This window comes from Lingula anatina, chromosome 1, assembly GCF_051362555.1.
Source record: "Lingula anatina isolate TDL-2025a chromosome 1, LinAna3.0, whole genome shotgun sequence".
NCBI classification, from domain to species: domain Eukaryota; kingdom Metazoa; phylum Brachiopoda; class Lingulata; order Lingulida; family Lingulidae; genus Lingula; species Lingula anatina.
In genome coordinates this window covers 22,573,600-22,593,833 of record NC_141767.1, presented here as the reverse complement: position 1 = coordinate 22,593,833, position 20,234 = coordinate 22,573,600, and the positions used below count along the sequence as shown (strand labels likewise).

At 35.0% G+C, this 20,234-nt stretch overlaps 1 protein-coding gene across 6 annotated transcripts in view; it reads right to left on the bottom strand.

Moving 5' to 3' along the window:
* The window catches only part of LOC106168818 (potassium voltage-gated channel protein Shaker), a 45,765-nt gene that overhangs the window by 6,713 nt on the left and 18,818 nt on the right, over nucleotides 1–20,234 (bottom strand). For 3 of the 6 annotated variants that reach the window (XM_086998995.1, XM_086999009.1, XM_086999016.1), the window contains 3 exons: nucleotides 17,268–19,719; nucleotides 7,722–8,357; nucleotides 1,875–1,958 (listed from right to left, as the gene is read on the bottom strand). In XM_086998995.1, the coding sequence (XP_086855121.1) occupies nucleotides 18,237–19,719 (1,483 nt within the window). In that variant the 3' untranslated portion in view covers nucleotides 1,875–1,958; nucleotides 7,722–8,357; nucleotides 17,268–18,236. Of the gene's footprint in view, nucleotides 1–1,874; nucleotides 1,959–7,721; nucleotides 8,358–10,574; nucleotides 10,637–17,267; nucleotides 20,164–20,234 lie in introns of those variants that run through there. The other 3 variants (XM_086998999.1, XM_086999013.1, XM_013548007.2) reach the window with 3 other exon arrangements.

The following is a 20,234-nucleotide window of genomic DNA, read 5'->3' as shown; positions in this document are numbered from 1 at the left end:
TATTTTCTAGTTAGCGGGATGAGAATATAGTTATTTGAGGCTCACAGTTGAAAAGATCACAATATGACTATTTGGAGTTGACAGTTAACAAGAAGCCTGAAATTAAGTTTGATGTGTGGCAAATCTAATGGGAGAATACTTTGGAAAGATGACTACTGCTCACAAAGTTATGCAATTCCACAGGGTAGACAGACCGCCCAAGGCCTCTTTCTTCAAAGAGAAAAGAAAAACATGTTCATGCAGTATCATCATCATCGAAACCAATTCTTGTGATATGGAGCCATTAGGTTCAGTTAGGCTGAAACTCCTATACTATTACTCTGATTTATTTCATTTCTAATGTGTGGGTAGACTACTATGTCCATGATATCAAATCTACTTTGCCTCCACAACTGTGGTAAAAATAGCATATCTCTGAGGTTCATGGTCTTTTGATACTAGTTTATCTCACAAGTGCACTCTAAATCCACAAAAAAGTGAATACTATATACCAATTAAGTTTACAACATTTAACATCAAAGGGAATGAAATGGGAAAAGGACTATTTAAACCTTTTAATTTGCAACATTTTTAGATACCAAAAAAGCATTCCTTTCTGTTATATCTCAGACATTTAGGAAACCAGGAAATAATAAACACAACCTGTAATTGAAAAGTTAAGATAATAGATACCTTTAATAATAATTTTTTAGAAATATTTTACATTTCCTCATGCTGCTCAACCATATTTGCCTCAACCCAAATGAGATCCAGATTGGATACACATATTACTTCTGGAAAGAAAGTTGTTTTGACTGTACTTAATATATCAGGCTTAAAGCAAAAACTGCTATAGAGAATAAATAAAAATCAAGATGACAAATACCCAGTCACAACACCTCCCAGCTGAGAACTTATCCTTTCCAGTCTGATGCCTGTCATAAAACTTTTGTTAATAGAAGATTGTTCATTTTCATCTGACAGGTTCCTTCAAATAGATTGTACTTGGCTCATGTGAAGCCTTTAATCTGACAGATTTATTCAAGTGTCTGAAACAAGGGTAGCTAGTTGTGATGATTTAAGAAATGCAATTTAATGTTGGATCCTAGTCCTGAGTGAGCTGATCATGGGAGAAATAAAAATCCTTCTCATGAGCATGTGGATGCAATCATTTTCAGCATGTGCGCATGTACAAAACATGAAATATTTTTAAGAGAAGATCTGCCAAAGAAACAAATTGATGAATAAATCATTTACTTGATTTACCTGCAGCTGTTTAAAATTCTTCACCATACACACAAAAATAAAAATGAGACTGAAACTGATTCAGATTCAACTCCACAGACAAATTCAGCAAGTTAAACTATGTGTCTAGATCATATTGATTTCTCAAATGCAGCTTATCCTTATTCTATGAAGAGTTTGCATTTGTTTTATCCCCCAGATATGCTCATTACTTCCCTAGTGAAAACTTTAGGCTGATTGACTCAATAATTAGTACAAAATTACGCAGACTACTGGCAGAATATCTTGGCAATGATATAATTCCAATGCACCCATCCATGCCTGTTAGATACCTTGTTTCAATTGTTTCAGCAAACGTTTCTAAGAGCCAGGGAGATGTAAGTTTATTTTGTTTATTAGCGGTATATTTTGGAAGATTCATTTTCACCTTATGTATCATCTTTTTTTCTGATAATAAAAATGTGCAGGTTTTGAAATTTGCAGTGCAATTGTGTTTGTCTTGTTGGCTTTGATACATAACAAAGCATTATTAGGCTCAACTTAGACAATGTCTGGTTTTAACATAAAATCATATTTCTAAAGTTTGTCATTTGAGTGGGAGTTTCATCAATTCTCGAAAATATATATTAATACCACCTTCCAAATCTTACCTATGCCTTTTGTGAAATATCCTTTATTTTCGAATCTTTATTCCCACTTCTTTTCCATAGCATTCACTTGTAGTTTGATAAAATCTGTAAAACAATGAAAAAACTTAATTCAACATGAAACAAACCACAACTATTATTAATATCATGGGCATGTTATTTGTAGATTCTGAAAGGAAAGGGTGGGATAAAACCATGTCATCAAAATGCCATTTAATCTACAATGAAAGCTTATTTAAATAAATTAACCACTAAATTACTTGAAAAATAAATCTAAAAGGATACCAAGTTAGATCCAACAAGGCATCAATTCTTTCCAACCTGCTTCAGAATGACTTTCAAATGGGCCAATTTCACTCATGCATCAATTTTCAACATGAAGTATATATTCAAGAATTTAGCCCTTTTTTTTTTTAAACATCTGTAATATCAAATTCAGTTACAGAGACAGTGACTTCTTTTCCAAGCTTACAAAATTTAGGCCACGCATTAGTAACAAAAGACTTAATCTTATTTGTGTATAATCCTGAAATTTCATTTTTCCTGGCAGACTATCCTCAACATCACTGCATTGTGTTTAACTTGACCCTGTTGTTAAAAAAAACTTCCATCTAAAAATAGATATATGTAAATACAACCTTCCATAAAACCCAAGCAATACTTTTTTTCAGAAATTGATCAGAGTTTGAATAGATTTCTTTTCAGCTTCACAAAAATCAGACTGCAGATGTGGAGAAAATCAATGGGATATTGATGGAGATCTTGCACCGAGTGTGGCCAATACACTGTACTTGAATTCTATGTATACAATAAAACATTAGTCCATGTGTCCAGGGCCAAAGCCTCTACAGCATTAATAAACATACACATATGGATATCCCTGATCGTGAAAAAAAAAATGCCCTGACTATAATTTTTTGGCCGTGGGGAAGGATTGCTAATAGCTGGATCAATTGAGCAGAGCAGAAAAAGGCATAGCATGGATGATTATTTGAGCAAACAGCCTGGTAACTGGGTGTGCACATCTTAGGCTGACTTTGCGTGATCATCTGAGATGATTCAAAGATATTCTTTGAAGACAATCTTTGTCTGTTTTTCCCCTACAATTTCTACCTAAACTTCCGATTTTCACGTTTCAGAACATTTGTAAATAACAAGTGCACAGTTTTGTTTCTTCTTTCTGATTCAATTATCACTGTAATTTTTTGATTTGTTTCCAATGAAATCCCCAACTGTATATGAATCAGTTACGTATCTAAGCGGATATATCAATCATAAAGTTGAAACTTGGACCTGGATTGTGTTACCGCACAGGATGTTCTGTGCACTCCACATCCTAATATGCTGGTAATTAGACATATTAGATAACACCATGGTAGGTGTAGCTCTATGTGGAATAAAACATGCCGCAGATCATCTCCAATAGGTCTAAAACACTAATCAGATACCCCTGGACTGTCTTGTTTGGATATATACCAAAGATAGCATGTTTACCGAAAGTTTCTTGCCTCTTAGCAATATTACTAACAGATTGAGCAGCATATATATACTTATTCCAACCTGGTTTTGGACTACTGATGAAACCAATTAACTAACAGGTAAAATCAGTCCCACCGACCAGTATTTAACCTCATCTGTTATGCCTGATCTACCATAGTAGGCAAGCATAGAAAAGATATGAAAAAAACGTAAATTTAGTTTAGTACTACAACCATAAACTAGATACTATGTGTTTTTGGCAGGAAGTAACAAAAATATGGCTGAATTAGGGCTATGGGTTACACTCCTACAGGTGAGGCTGAAAATACAGGTTTGCAAAAATAAGAAAACCTGACAGACATCATGTTCTTCAGAACTTCTTGGGATTCTCCTTTCCCTTAAGAAGTTTGAGAGGGAAACATTTTCTTGTCAGAAAATCAATATGGACCAATGTTTCCACTCGTAGAGTTTAGAAAAAATAACCCATACCAACATCCAACATGTGGGCATTAAACTTATGGCAAGATTTCCCCTGAGGGCCAAAATAGTACCCCTCATACATATTCCACATTTTATTTTGATAGTTGCTGGTAATGTCAATCTGTTATGCTGTTTAATAGTAAAAATATGCTAGTATGCCTGACCTGGTAATTCAAAAGTTCTGTACTGTTTGGTCAAAATGTTAAGAGAGAGGCCTTTTCTTCATAGCAGATTCTAAGCATAAGATAATTATACCATACCTTTATGACAAGTCAACTGTATTTGTAAGCAGCAAATTAAAAGTAGATTGTTGTACCTCAACCCTGTTACTTTTAGTTTGCAACAGTGAAGAATCAAACATAACTTTTTTATCTGCCTGTAAGAAACCATCAACCCAATATACAATAACTGAGAAAAGAACACAACTAATTAAATCCTTTACTAAATGCTCATTAATTGCTATAAATATGTTGAAACATATGAAGTGTGATGTTCAGGTACAAGTCACTTTGCTCTTTGCTCACCAAATAGTGGTAATTACCATCATAGTTATGCTGTGGAATTTTTGAGGTTTGCACCTGTCCTTCTGCCCTTCAGGAAATGTAATGATGTGTGCAAGTTACTTGTAGGTTGTCCTTTTAATCAGAGGCCATATATGAAGATGAAAAGCTATCCTGCGTCAGAGCGAAACCATAGTTGATGGAAGCCCTTCAAAATCTGCCAAAGACTGTGACGAATTTGCTCAATGTCACCATAGGTTTATTTTGATAACAACTTTTTTCTTGGAAAAAAATGTTTATAATTTGCATAGGGGAATGTGTTGCTGAAGTTACATTGCAATACATATATGTATTACATATGTAATATATTAAATAAAGCATTAGACAAAAGAGTTAATCATGACAACAGGCATTTCCTCAAAATATCTACCAGCTGCAACTATTTGATAGTCCAAGCAACATCTTCAGTGACTCCTTTTTTTCCTGAAACTCATGTTTTAATCAATGCTCCTAAATCTATATATAATCACGTACCCGCCTGTCTAACGCCTACACATGAAGTGACATCGATAGGAACACATGTGCCAGTATGAGTGTGTCAATTACATATCAGAGGCAGCACAAGGATGAGAAAAATTGGTTTGCCAGCAAAAGCAAACAGCTGAAAATCCATATTCCCACATCAACTGCTTGAGGGGTGAGAGAATTCCTTGAAGAATTTGATAGCCATGTATCTTGTGAATATTTTCACAAGAATATCAAATATGAAAGCGTCAATTTTTAATTTCAGTTCATTAGTCACATGCTTTTTTCCTGGTTGTACATTCATGTCCTTAAATGTAAAATCATGGCATCTAACATATTAACAGAAAAACAGTAAATCTCTCACAGAAACAGTAAAATGTATCACCTCAAATGTAGAAGCAAGTATGCAACATAGCAGGATGGGGGGGGGGGGGGCTTTTTTTTATAGCCAAATGGCATCATGCCTTGGCAAGGTGTACTCTGCTGGCTGGGGATATAATTGTCAACAACAAAATGACATCTTGAAATATCACTAAATCACTCTTTGTAAATTAAACCTAGCAATCCCAGGATAGACTCATCAATTATTTCTTTCACTGTTATTGCCAAACAGCAGACCCTGTTTTTCGGTAGATATTCCACTTGACGCCAATAAAAAAATTAGATTTTAACAATGGGCAAAAACAGCCTAGAAAAGGAACAGACTGACAGCTGACTCTATCTGCAAGTCTATAATCCAATAAAAACTAATCCTCTTTTAAGGTTAAAGAATTATGGTGATCAAAGAGACAGATCTGAAGGTGAATGGCACAGGACCATTTTTCTATGTTTACCTACACACAAGATTGATGTGTCAAACATTTTGTGAGCTATTAAACCACTTAGAAAACTAAGCTGAGACCTAAACTGATGAAAATAAATATTAAACCACCTTTTGTTGGATTATGCATCATCGACCTATATTAGTAGAAAATCAATGGTTTAATCCTGCTTAGTCAATGGTTCATTTTGGAAGTGAGGTATGAGCAGTGACAAACTTGATCAGCAACCAGCTAGGCAACTGGTTCTATGGCAATGAGTATAAAAGAGAAGTCCTGAATATATCTGTTCCCCCTTAAGCTTTTAACAACTCATCTTGGCCCAAACTGTATATTAGTTAGCCAAAGAAAAATCTTAACTGTCTACCATATCTCACTCCCAGCATCTCAAAACAAGAAAATAAAATACCCAAGGTTATCAAGTAAAAGCAAATAAGATGAGATAATATTAGAGAATATAACTCTGCACTGACGTCAAACGCCCAGTTTTTTGGTTAAGGGAAACCATGTGGCAGTCTGCAGTAACTGTACTAAAAGGAAGGATACACAGGTTGTCTGTGGGCAGTCACAGAGTGGGAGTTCTCTACTTACACAGTTGAAAATATGTGGTCAACACTTTGTCAGATGTACTTGCCAATTTTCTTGTGTGTTTACTCATTCAAGCCCTTTTACCCCAAGTATTATTTTAGCTACAGGTAATGTTGTTTTCCTAAATACTCCTATTACCTTCTAAAAAGACTGATGTTCAAGGTAGAAATGGATATTAAGTAGATACCTTTGCCTTTTAGAGGACTTGAAACACTTTTGTTATATATATATATATATATATATATATATATATATATATATATATATATATATATATATATATATATATATAAAATACCAGCTGTAGGTTGGAATATCCTAATAGTTAACATTTTTTTTTATTCCAACAAGATGATTCTTCTGAGGATGACTCTATGTGCAAACTGTATATAAGAGCATAACCTAACATGACAAGTGACTTCTGACCATGTAAAAAATGCTCCTGATAGAAAGACCACCTTTGATTTTCCTTAACCAAGTAATCAAATTTGGTGCCACAGTAAACAAATAATTTCGGTGATCTTTAATATTCATTGTACACAATCAGCTAATGTAAAGTTTAATTTAAAAATATTGCAAGCCCTATCCAACAACAAAAATGAACATATTCATCCCACAGTAAACTGGTTAACATCACTGCATTAGTTGATAATACCAAGAATGTATTACCAACAATGTTCAACCAAAAAGCATTTTAGAGCAGTTTTCAAACATAAATTTCATGCCAATTTATGCCTGAAATGTTGTTAAATAACACTTCAGTAGAAAGATTTAAAGATCAAAACATTAAACCTCACAGGTATGAAAAATGAACATTACATCTGAGAAATAATCCACTTTAGAGAACATTTTCCAGGCCGATTTTGGCCATTTTGATTGACCATTCGTTATAATATGTTCTTTTAATTATATATTTTTGAAAATCCCAATAAGAGTTCACATAATGTGTGGAGTATGTTCATCCAATTGTAAAGCAACATAAAAGGTCCTGGTCTGAAACTTGATATGATCATTATATGCTATTTTTAGCAAATCAGGAAAGCAGAAAGTCAAAGCATAATATTTAAACTCTAAATGCTGCTACATTTTAGTCTCCATTTTGCATTAACAAGTTCAAGTGAGAGACTAGGCAAACATTGCACAGAGTTAAAAGTAACAATCTAAGTCAGCTGGTAAACACATTCTTTACATAGTCATTTGCATAGGAATGAAATCGTATCAACATTGTCTTCCAAACAGATAGAACTCCAGCTGTCATTACTGAAATGGATATTTCAATATTGTCTCTATCATGCATTGGTTGTCACTGTTATCTTGACAGAATTGTAAATCTCTCTATCACTCTGATTTTGTAAATCAAAAGTGGCAGATAATGAAGAACAAATTTACAGATGAGAACATAATTGGACTAACAGACAAATACAAAGCATTACCACCATTTTTAAGAACCATGTACTTACTGCACACTGTGAACAGCTATATGTCACTGGCCACTTCACTCTGGACGTGGTGTCTATCAGCTGGACAGAAGAAAGTAAGTGACCAAACCATAGGAGTGACCAATACCAATACGGGGCATCCACCTTCTTCCTGCACGCCTCCTTTCTGCCAAGGCCTGAAAATCCCATTTTGGAACTCTGTCAGGCTGAAATTTCCACAATCTAGCAGATTTTGTTTTCCACAAAATCTTACATCCCATTTCTGCACACCATCAGCTGGAAATGGCATATCCCACATCATACTTTTAGTCCTTTTCTTTTTTGGTGTTTGTTACCATAAAGTAGTTGCCCTCCTTATGGTATCAAAGGACAGCACACTTGGTCCTGTGACATTGTCTCTTCAGAATACACCATTGTTGGGGCCATTTCTTTCACCTGTACCATCGCTGCTTTTAGTCTGCCACAACCATTAATCTTCCATAGACTACCTTGTTTCAATAGAGTGCTACATCCCAGCAGATGTATAATTTCAGATTTTTTTAAAATTAATCTATGCACTTAGTATGGCATGTCTTATTGATATCATTCTTGCCAACAGTCATCTCCATAATCCATGATCGGCAGAAACATGAAGTCCATGGCATCAATCTTCTTTGCCTACAAACACAAGAAACAAGAATCTTCATTACTGTGAATACAAAATAACTGACCAAACAAATATACAATGTCAAATTGACTTTTAAAAAAGTGGAGATGGTCCACTTTATCACCAACATGTAGAATATGTACTTTCTCACAATTCTTTCAGTTACAGCATCTGAACATGAAAAAAGTAATTATGAATTGATGCATTGATTTTGAAACTTTCAAAGAATATTCCTCATAGCCCTGAAAGTAATAAAACTTATAAAAATGATGAGCTGTATGATCTAGATAATAATCCGTCATAGGATATGCCATCATAGGTACTATGCTCATTTGAAATAATGGGGAAAAAGCCAAACTATTATGCTGGCTCTATTTGAATTATAAAATGTAATACTGTATTCTCTCTTTTATTTATTCACTATTCACATCCTCCCACTTCGCATATCTGTGAAAACAAGAGGGTATTTTTACTCTCACACCTGGGATGCATCTAACAGCTCTATGTGGTGCATCTATCATGCAATCTTCTCTCTCTTGCCTTGGGTATGCATGCTATTACTATTTCTGACCTAAAACCATAGCGCACTTTGTCTTAAACTTAATCGGGTGCACAACCTGAGAGGACAGATGAATGGAGAACTTTTTGCACTTTTACCACAACAAATTTTATTTAAAAAGTAACCTATTTTATTATACTAAACAAGAAACAATACAAATAATTGATTGCATATTACGTAAAAATTCATTTTTGTGAATTAAGTGTTTCATAAACCAAAATTATCAATCCAACATAATTCAACACATTTTCCATCGAGTTCCTGTCTTAATCCTTGAAGAGACCCATTGCATTGTTTTACATTGCCAAAGATGTCATCGGTATGCAGAAATGGCAACTGTAGCATAGCACCAGACCTACTCCAATAGAAGATCAATACCCACTGCAAGCAAGCCGGTGTCTTATTGATTATTATGAGATGGGTTAGCATGTAGTTTATCTGTGTGGGTCAGCCCAGCTTCACTCCATCAGTGATGTGTATTAGAAGGAATAATTATACTCATCTTTTCATCATGAAAAATGTGAAGAAACTGTTACATGGGCATTTTCACTGGGCCTAGAAGACTATTTGAATTTCCATCTGCACTTTTTGCTCTGAGTAATACAAAAACTTTGTCCAAGAAAAACAGACCACAGTATCCATCATCAACATCCATATTCAGGGGTTTAACATTCCTGGCAATGACCCTGGTCTCTGTAAGTGTGAGAGTTTGTAAGTTGGATGCATAGTCTTATTCCCCAGATGGTCTATCTTCAGTGATCTGTATGTGTTTAACCTGTGGCTATTTACACACCACCACCTGCATACCACACCATCAATACCAATGCTGCAGCATATCAATACAACCAACACATGGTACCAGAACCAGCAAGGATGATTCAAAATCGAAAAAATTTCTCATTAGACCAAGTTAAACAGCTTCGTCTTTTCTGTCACTCACTGGCTTTCTATCTTTAAAATCTCATGCTTTCTGGAGACATTGGCAAACCACAGGAATGCTACTTTTAAATCAAAAATGTCTTAAAAATAGAATAAGAACCATTTTACTCAGAAAACACATTTTAAAAGTCAAATTATTGATTGTGCTTGTATCACCAGTCATAGTGCGTAATAACCATTCTCAATTAAACAATGTCATTTATTATCAAGTGTTGAACAATTTTTATTAAAAATCAAAATCAAAGAAAGCACAGTCAGTATCTTCTTTATATCCATCTCATTTCTGTGGATTAAATATTTAAAAGGTACCATAGACATACCTCCCCCCTTAGTTAATGGACCTAAACACACCCTGTATTGACTAGTTTAACTCAAGCTATTGATCATATTCATTAGGTCTGAGTCAAAGTTTTATTGATTCTCCACACAGTAAAATCCGGTTGCCTTCCATCTCTCCTTTGAATCAGGAGGTAATAAGTATTCTACTCTTTACACTAATTTGTCTTGAAAAATGAGCTTAAACTAGTGTATAAGACATCTTCTGCTATCTTTAAAGCATTTTTCAAAATAAGGAGAAAATGAGACACAAGGATATTCCATTCTTGCAGTGCCTGATGTTTTCCTCTTGTTCACTTTACCTTTTATTTCTGGCGGTATAAACCTCCAGCCATTTTCACCAGTGTCGCAAAGGTGTAACAGCAAACATGGCAAATTCAGCACACATACTTACCGTTCTAGTAAACACTGTGCATCTGTTCTTAGTAACGTTTTGCTGTCATTGAACCACTGTCCCTTTAATAATATGAAACAGCTTTTTTAAAAAAGTTTCATGCATTAGCACAACATCAAGTGAGATTTTGCAGGATTTTGGGAAGAGAAAATAAATGGCATCTAAAATAATGGCAAACTAGCAAGTGTGGTGAAGCAATGGATAAATGGTGACAGAATCCATTCATGGAACATTCTGGTTATTTTCTCCTAAATTCTGCCATATTACAGACTATTGAACAAAAGTTCCAATTCTTGGTGCATAGTTTCACTCTTATCACCTAAAAGCTAACCCCACCACATTTTCTCCCATTATCACAGTCTTGTATGAATTGTCATGCAATGCTACAAGTTTCTTTTAAGGCTATCTAGGATGATGCCTACTGGCAACAAACACCTGACAACACAAGGTTTTACAGTGGCTGGGCTTTTGGAGAGGCATATATTAGCTGCAACACCTGTGAAATTGCACCAATTAACCTAGAAGAACAGGAAGGAATGACTATCCATTGTAACATGTATGCCTATGTAACAAGTTTTATCAGAAGGAATCTGCTCCTTATCCTCATGTTCTTTGAGATTTAGTTATGGGGTCAACTCCAAGGTGAAATTTGAAATTTGCACATTACTTCCAATTAAACTCCATTAGTTAATACTGCCCAATTATCTTTTGTAACAGAAATATAATAACTATTATAATAACTTAAAATAAAATAGACTAGAAGCAGACAGTTTGTCCTATCTAATTAATGTTACTCTCTAAAGATGGAAATATAGAACTGTCATTGCCCTAACCTTCTGATTTTATTCATACTAATGTACCAAGGCACATAACGTCTTTATAATGCAAATAATTAAATTATCATCCCTGCTGAAAAATTTCATTTTCACGCAAAGCAAGGAATGTAATGTAACAGTACACTATAAGACTAAGGTTAAACCACATGCAAACTATTGCGGTCTTTCAGTTGTATATTTATAGAATATTTTTTAATTTGAAGCTTCTTAAATTAATGAGATGGATGGAAGCCAGAAAACTCTCAAATACCAAGTTTATTTGTATCTGCAATATGATGGTGCCTCTTTTGCTTATATGGTTTAAAATTTTTTTCTAAACGTCAAAATATTCTAAAGATTTGAGTTTGATCATCACAAAATAATTGGCATAAAGACCATAGCACCTCACAACATCATAACAAGTATTCTTTCATCCAGTATACACAAATGTTCTATGAAAGTGTTCTACAAATTAATATTTCATATTGTATTCAATACTTTTAATGATATTCATTTATTGAGAAAGATCAGGTAATCAACATTCCTACAAATAAGAGACCCATCAAAGTTAAAACTGATAGCAGAATCCATATTATCACTCAAAAATCTACTGATACTTTGGATTCATACAGTCATTCTACTTTAAATAATTTTTTCTTGTAAAATCACAAATAATAATTTTACATAAACCAGAACCCAAGAACCTGGTACAAGAGTACTAACTTATTGTCAAGCCACTCAAAATACATACACAGATAAGACCAGGTTGTCTCAGGACCAATATTTCCCAACAGGCCACAGCAGGTAATGATAAATTTTAATCAGAAACTGTGACTAATTTGAACAACACATCCTCAGTATTTTTCGTAGCAATTTTTTGATTCTGTTTTTCTTAATTGTGTTTATTTTTTCAACATGTAAGAATACCATATTATGCACTGAAAACTTTCAGAAAGAGAGGACAGAAAGAAGTCTAAAGAAACAAATACAATATATAAAAAGTCATATCAAAATATACCTGTAAATGAAGATGATGAGAAAAATGCCAGAAATATGTAAAATTAGGTCTCATCTAGGCTTTTTTTAGGATGGCAATTACACCAAATATTTGGCCATAATTGAATAATGCCAAAGCTAAATGTAGTGGAATGAATGCTGTTACTATTCTCTGCCTACGTCAGCTGTGGTAAATGTTGTGCAAAATGTTGTAATAAAAAAATTCACATTTACGCAATCTCAAGAGGGGAATAAAGGCTTTTTTCAAAGGGGAGTCAATCGCCTGATAACAGTTGTTTATAATGATTAGAGAGTTTAACATTCACCTGCTACTGCTTGCCTTATTCACTCTGTCTCTTTCCAAAACACACACAGAATAACAATTTCATGATAGACCATCCCCATTCTAATATTAACAGCAGATGCTACTGAATAAGCCACTTTAAAATAGCATCTGGTCAAAGTTATGTTTCTATAAACCTACATACTGAGATCTGATAAAAATGGGAATGCATTCACAGAATGAATAATTTCCTTCCTATGGGAGAAGTTGCTGCCTTACAATTCAGGAAAGATGATGTATTCCTTTCATCAGAATATCTGCACGCATTTCTCCCCTTTTCATCATTTATATTCATTAGCACGATAATTAGCTTTACCTTCAACATTTTCACCATATAAAAAATGGAACTCATTTAAATATGATATTTTGTTCAGACCTACAGGAATTTGACTCTCCAACTCAATATAATTATCTAACAACTGGCATTAATATGAAGACTGCATGTTTGGAAAAATGGGACTATGGTTTAGTTTTTAAACATTTATTGTCAGATAACATATAAAAACTCGTGGTACTTCATGAGATTTCTTTCTTTGAGAAGGTTCCAAATTTTCAGTATGTTTGTGGAAGACAATTCCATATGTTGAACCCAAATACCTTCAACATACCTTTTGTCCAGTCAATTATAAAAAACACTTAAGGAAAAAATATAAAATAAAATAAAATTATTGTTAAATGACAAGACTTATTCAATGAATAAAACAATCTGAAAAGAAGTCCATTTCAATACCTGTAACCATTCAAACTTTACACAGGAATTTATTAGACAGTTTCATAGTACTCATCATCATTTCACCTTAAAAATATGCAACAAGTGTTTCGGGTTTGAGTGAAGTAAAGGGCATATCAAAAATATAACCACTCCACCTGCCCATCATCTGGCATCCCTGGTATTAAAAACCAGGTTATCACAGTAATCAAGAAGCCTTTCCCAGATCTCAGCTACGTCAACTGTCCAGCTCTTGATTTAGCAATCTAAACACACCTCAAGGAAACCAGGAGTGCGGCTTTCACCTTTCCTGTAAAGGATGAGCACCAGAGCACAGCAGGACATCCAGTATCTTCAGAAGAAATAAAGGATGGGGGTTAGGTTGTACAAGGTGCCAGCACAGCACCTTGTACATGTATGTAGGCATGTAAAATCCATACGGAAAACTCTTTAAAAACATCAGAGGCTCAGAGGGTGACCCTCTTTTGCAATTATATGACCAAATAATCACTTATTTGATTGTGGAAATACACAACCTCTTACAAGGAACAGAAGACTACTATTTATTGCTGTTAAATGTTTCAGTTTAACAAGTGCATTTTGTTCTTAGTCATGAATCTTTTATGACCAGGACTTTATTCAATAACCAGAAAAAAGATTGTCTGAAAAAAAATAGTATAACATCTATCAAGAAAAACTGCACGAATTAGCCTGAAGCATGTGAAAATACTGGTAGTATTTTATATAACAGTTATCATGAGGAAAAACGACCCAAAAAAGATTTCAGTCCTTCAAAGTGAAATGCTCAGGTCTAATCACTTAACTCAGTAAAGAAAGAGAGTGAATATTGTAGGAAGCTCCATCTACCTTGGGGTAACCAATGCTTTTGTCAATATACTTAACAATAAACCTGGAATAGATCTTTTAACTCAATTGATCTTAAAGAACAGTGCTTGCTTCATTTGCAACACTGGAGCTAACTACATTAATTCAATTGTGAATTTCCTCACTGAATTCTACCAAGGAGATTTTATTTTCTCAAAAAGTCAGGCTGGGAATTCCAAATGAGATGTTTTTTATACAACACACACTTTTAAATGCAGAATCAACATAACTCATTTCTTCTCAATCCATCACATGAGACAGTTATTCTATTACGGGAACATTTTATTAGGTTCTTCATTTACTATCCCAAACCTTTTCTCTCAACAATCCATTTTTTAATTCATACTCTATGACCTCTCATGCTGCATATATCAAAACCAAAATGTATTTGAAGATAAAAAAGGAGCCTGTTAAATAATAACAAATACCACCCCCATAATATATTGATGGTATTGTTAGAACATTTATTGAACTTTAGACAATAAATAATGCTATATACCTGTCTAAATGCCAATAAATGTTCTAACACCCTTCTATTAGTATTTAAAACCAGCAAAATTTCCACTTTCACAGAGCTTATATCTGTTAAACCTGCTTTAATTAAAATTGGTATCAAACATAACTACTGAGTTTTAGTCAAGTCAGAGTCCATATTGGTATTTTATGACCAGCTTAAACTGTTTCAAACATTGCAACCTTGTAAGCTCACTTGGGCACTTTTCATATAAATTGCACATAAATAATTTCATATTATTTTAGTTTAAGACCCCATTCCCAGAGATTAGATCGATCCAACTAGATCGACCTAACTCCCTGGGGGTTCACGCTAAATAGCTGTCAGCCGAGCGGGCACGAAAGTTAATTACCCCTTTACAGCTTGTAGTAGGCGGGACGGACATTTAAGCCAGATTATCTGACAGTAGTCTAGTGAGACTCCCCACGGGGATAGATCGATCTAAAATCTATGGGAATGCACCCTAAAGTCGATATGTACATAAAATGGGCCTCATCTGAAAAACAGAAAAACAATGCTTCCAACACTGCAATGTATTTATTAGGAATATTTGGGCATGGCCTAAATTAAAAAAAAAGGCAGTCATGGTTAAAATGTGGTTTGTTTGCCAATGATGCTTATGAACCCAAAGTTATCAGGAATTAGCTTCATGAAATGTTGCAATTTTTTCGTTTCTAATTTATATGAACAGGGTATAAAATACTATTTTAAGAACTTTTTTCAAGCCAAGGTATAAACATTTGACAGGGTTATTATGTATTTATGTGTGAGTAATCCTTAATAAAAAAAGGTATTTGAAGACTGCATGCAGTAAATAATGAGAATGACTGACAAATAAAAAAATGCTCACTATGTAGAATATAAGCAGTCAACATTGCCTGGATAACCCATGTGTTAAATTATCTTGTCAACCAAGCAAAACATCACAGTTAAAAAACGGTAGCCCTAGCCCATAAAAAGCAGTAACTCTAAACTTCATCAAAACAAATTATCAAAGGAGGAATAACTTTCTTGTAAAATATGACAATTCTTACAAGTAATCAACTTCAACAAAATATCTTTTTTCAGTTGAGATATACCTCACTCCTTGCATAATTTATATTTTTTCAAAAATGTCAACTTAAGAGTGGCAAATACCTGAAGTCCTGAACATAGGCAAGATTGGCTATTGATTTTTAAAAATTACTAACCATCTCTGTTGTCTTCATAATTCATAAACAATCCAATAAGTTCCAAAGAAAAGTGTCACAAGTAAAAATATGTATTTCAATAACAAAAAAAAAGGGACAAAAAATGGAAAAATAATACATAAATCTGATGTTGGACAAATTATATAAATCTAGAATATCTGCAAGATAGCAACACTATTTCTGATCTATTGCATGTTGCAATTCATGTAAACATTTCATTACACTGCTTTGAAGAAACTGTTTGAAAAGGAATAAACATTTCAGCGAAACTTTCTCAAAAATGCTTTAATTCAAAAGAACTCTAAAAAAAATCCAATGTTTCCACAGTTGGGACCAACATGCTGGCTATCAGCCATACTGAGTTTATTTTTTCCTTGGCTTCCATTAAATAAAATGTCACAGAGCTGCAATTTTGTGATGGAAGTGATAACAAATACCCAAGTGTCCCCTGACATTAGTTTTCCATGGGACATCTGGATTATTTAAAGTTGTCTGTGCATTGGTTAGCCAACATTTCAATATTTTATCTAATTATAGAAGAGAGCAGGAAGAATGGGATGAGGGCTTCATGCTGAAGTGAAATTTTTCTTTCGGAAAATGATACTGCTTTCACTTCATTTTATGCTTCAAAGCACACTTGTCCTTTTTTCAGGGATCAATTCCTGTGAAATTCTGATTTACTCAAATAAAACTTGAGAGAAATAGCTGAAATAAACTTGTAAGAGTGTAAGCATGAGGGATAGCAGTAAACAGGTAGATTTATGACACATGCCAACACACAGAATTCTATTCCTTTCTCTTTGCTAGTCGCTTCAGTTACTAAACTTAAAAGTAACGTCATACAGTATGGGACAAGCCAAATAACTTCAGGCTGACACATCATATTGTCATACGTCACAATTTGTGTCAGTGTTCACCATTGCATTTATAACACTAAATTTAGGTACACATACATAGGAGTATATTGGTACCCATGGGTTAAGCCCAAAATGCAAAGTAAGAACTGAAAAAGTCAAAAAATATCAAGCACGATCCATATCTTTGGAAGACAATATCTAATAAACAAACAACTGAAAAACAAACTTTGTCTGCAAAAATAGAATTCAGTGCAAATAAAAAATAATAAATAAACACCAATGTTAAATATTCATTCAATATAATTCAATTATTTTACTTGTACAAAGAAACTATACCTCTTTCACTATTTAACTCTATGGTGTAATGTTTTAATCTATACTTACCAATTTCACTTCACTGTAAGGTTGGTAGTAAGGTGTGCATTATCAGGGCATTTTACCCATGGGCAAAATCCTGTTGGATTTAGTCAGTTAGTGACCTTTATTGCATGGACTTTGGGACCTTCATACTTGGTGTGATGATGGTGGAGTTGGGCCTAGCATCATGGGGTCTCTTAATTCAGTTTGTATGGATAGGCTGAGCAGGATGATAACCAGGCTGTCTCTAGCTCTCTGTGTCTTGCAAGTTCCATACTCAGGGCTCCAGAGGAAATCAACTGCATCGATCCAGTCATTAGAGATTTCACATACCGTTGCTGTAAGGCCTGTAGGCTTTTGTGTAATTACTGATAAATCCATGGAAATAGGATTAAGAACTACCGATAGACAACCGAAGACCACCTTCCATTGAAGTAAATGTGCAATTATGTGCTGTTTGCAAAGCAAAAAAACAGTGTATCTGTATGTGTATACTATCAAATCATGAAGACTTTTCCCATGTAACATAAGGGGTTACTGTAGTCAGTGTCCTATTTGGCTGCAGAGCATTTTTTTTCAATTCAAAGTTTCAATATCACTTTCATTTGTGCATCAAAATTGGGGAGCAGTCAGGCAATTGTTCATTCGAAATGAGTCAAATTCTTGCATATGTGCACAATAAAGGTAACTGTCTTTATAAGGAGTAAAGTGATTAATTTGAAGTTATATCTGTCAAAAATGTTACTGACAAGGGGGTAACTTTGCATTAATAAAATTTTAACATCCCATCCCACTGTTAGCATCAATACTATCTTTTAGCTATTTTAAATAGCCAGATACTTCAAATTAACAGCATACATGTATGTTGACTTCTCTCATTAACCAACCTAAATAAAGAACATGTAATCAACTGAACTTGAATCAACTGTCAAGCAGAAGTCAACCAACATAATGCAAATTAAGACATAATCCCAAAGTTCCCAATTACGATCCTAGTCATACATCAGTTTCAATGCTCATGTTATTAGCATCATTGGAGAGATTGGCATGGTTTTGTTTTGTCTGTTTGTCCAAACCTGTAGTCAATGCCATACCCTCTTCCATTTCCATTATGTCTGATTCCTCATCATCCTCATGATCTGATGCATCCGATGAAGCAGTTTTTCTTCTTGGGAAGTTGGGGCAAGACTGAACATGTACATATGCTTGCTGCTTGTCTTCATTTTCAGTCTCTCGGTGGTAGAAGTAGTTGAAGTTGGAAACAATAACAGGGACTGGGAGTGCAATTGTTAGCACACCAGTAATAGCACACAGAGAACCAACCAGCTTTCCCCACACACCTATAGGCCTCATATCACCATAACCTACAGTGGTCATTGTCACAACAGCCCACCAGAATGCATCTGGTATACTCTTGAAGTGTGATGCATCTGAGTCCGCTTCTGCAAAGTACACAGCACTAGAGAAGAGTATGACTCCAATGAATAAAAAGAAAATGAGCAGACCCAATTCTCTCATACTAGCTTTTAGAGTCTGTCCTAAAATTTGCAATCCTTTTGAGTGTCTGGATAGTTTGAATATTCTGAAAACTCTTACCAATCTGATCACCCTCAAGATTGCTAATGACATTGCTTGATTGTTCTGTTGCTTCTTCTGAGGTTCTGGAGTTTCCTGTTCATCTGCAATCACTGTGCCAAGTGTAATGAAATAAGGGATGATGGCAACTATGTCTATAAGGTTCATGATGTCTTTAAAGAAGCCCAATTTCTCTGGGCAGGAAGCAAATCTTACAAGTAGCTCAGATGTAAACCATACTATGCACCCTGTCTCTATAATAAAGAATGGCTCACTGAATTTTGGTATGTCATCCTCCTCCAGAGTATGCCCAGTGCCATTGATGGTTGTATTAACAACCCTGTAGTGTTTGAATTCAGGTAGAGTTTCCAGGCAAAATATAACAATGGATAACAAAATGATTAATACTGAGAAAATTGCAATAATACGTGCTCCAAGGGATGTCTCTGGGTATTCAAAAAGACACCAGATCTTTCGCTGTATTTTGTTTTCAGGAAGCACTCGCTCCTCTTCTTTGATGAAACCCTCATCCTCTCGGAATTTTGTGATTGCCTCTTCTCCTAATTCATAGAACTTGATTTCTTCTGAGAATACATCCAAAGGTACATTGACAGGCCTCCGTAGTCTTCCTCCACTTTGATAATAATATAATATGGCATCAAAGCTAGGCCTGTTTCTGTCAAAAAAGTATTCGTTTCTCAGGGGGTCATAGTACCTGTTTCTTCTGGCTGGGTCTCCTAGCAGTGACTCTGGAAATTGGCTAAGGGTCTTGAGCTGTGTTTCAAAGCGCAGACCACTTACATTGATGATTACACGTTCACAGCACTCATACTCAGTGTTCCCCTGCAGCTGTGAGTCGTCCTGGTTTGGAGCATCGTCGTCTGGGCCGATTCTCGGGAAAGACCTGGAATTTGGAAGAGAGGGACGATTCAGATGAGGTTTCTGATTCATATAAGGCGGCGGTCCCCCATTCCCCTCCACTCCAGCCATAGCGACCTCCATCCCGCTTACTGGCTTGCGGTGAGGCCTTATCACGGGGGTAAACCCCCACTTCTCAATAAAATCTAGCCTCGAAATTTTGATAATGTCGTTTCACAGTCTTGCAAGCCTTCTGCTCTCTGCAAGATGGCTTCCACAAAAATAAGGGATAGCCCGGATGAATATTATTCTTTGACGTCACCTATGCATCCCAGTAAAACTGCATTGTCAATAGAGGCTACTGAACAAATTTGAGCTACTAAGTCCAATATTTCATGGCTGAAAAATCAATACAATCGTCGTGGCAACTGGGCCATTCACACCGCAAGATCTGCCATTAGCGTATGAATATTGACCAGAGCGAGGCTGGCAGGTGCCCTAGAAAGTCGGTAATGCGGTCATTATCGCGTCCCACTAGGGACAGTTCACACCGTCCACTGA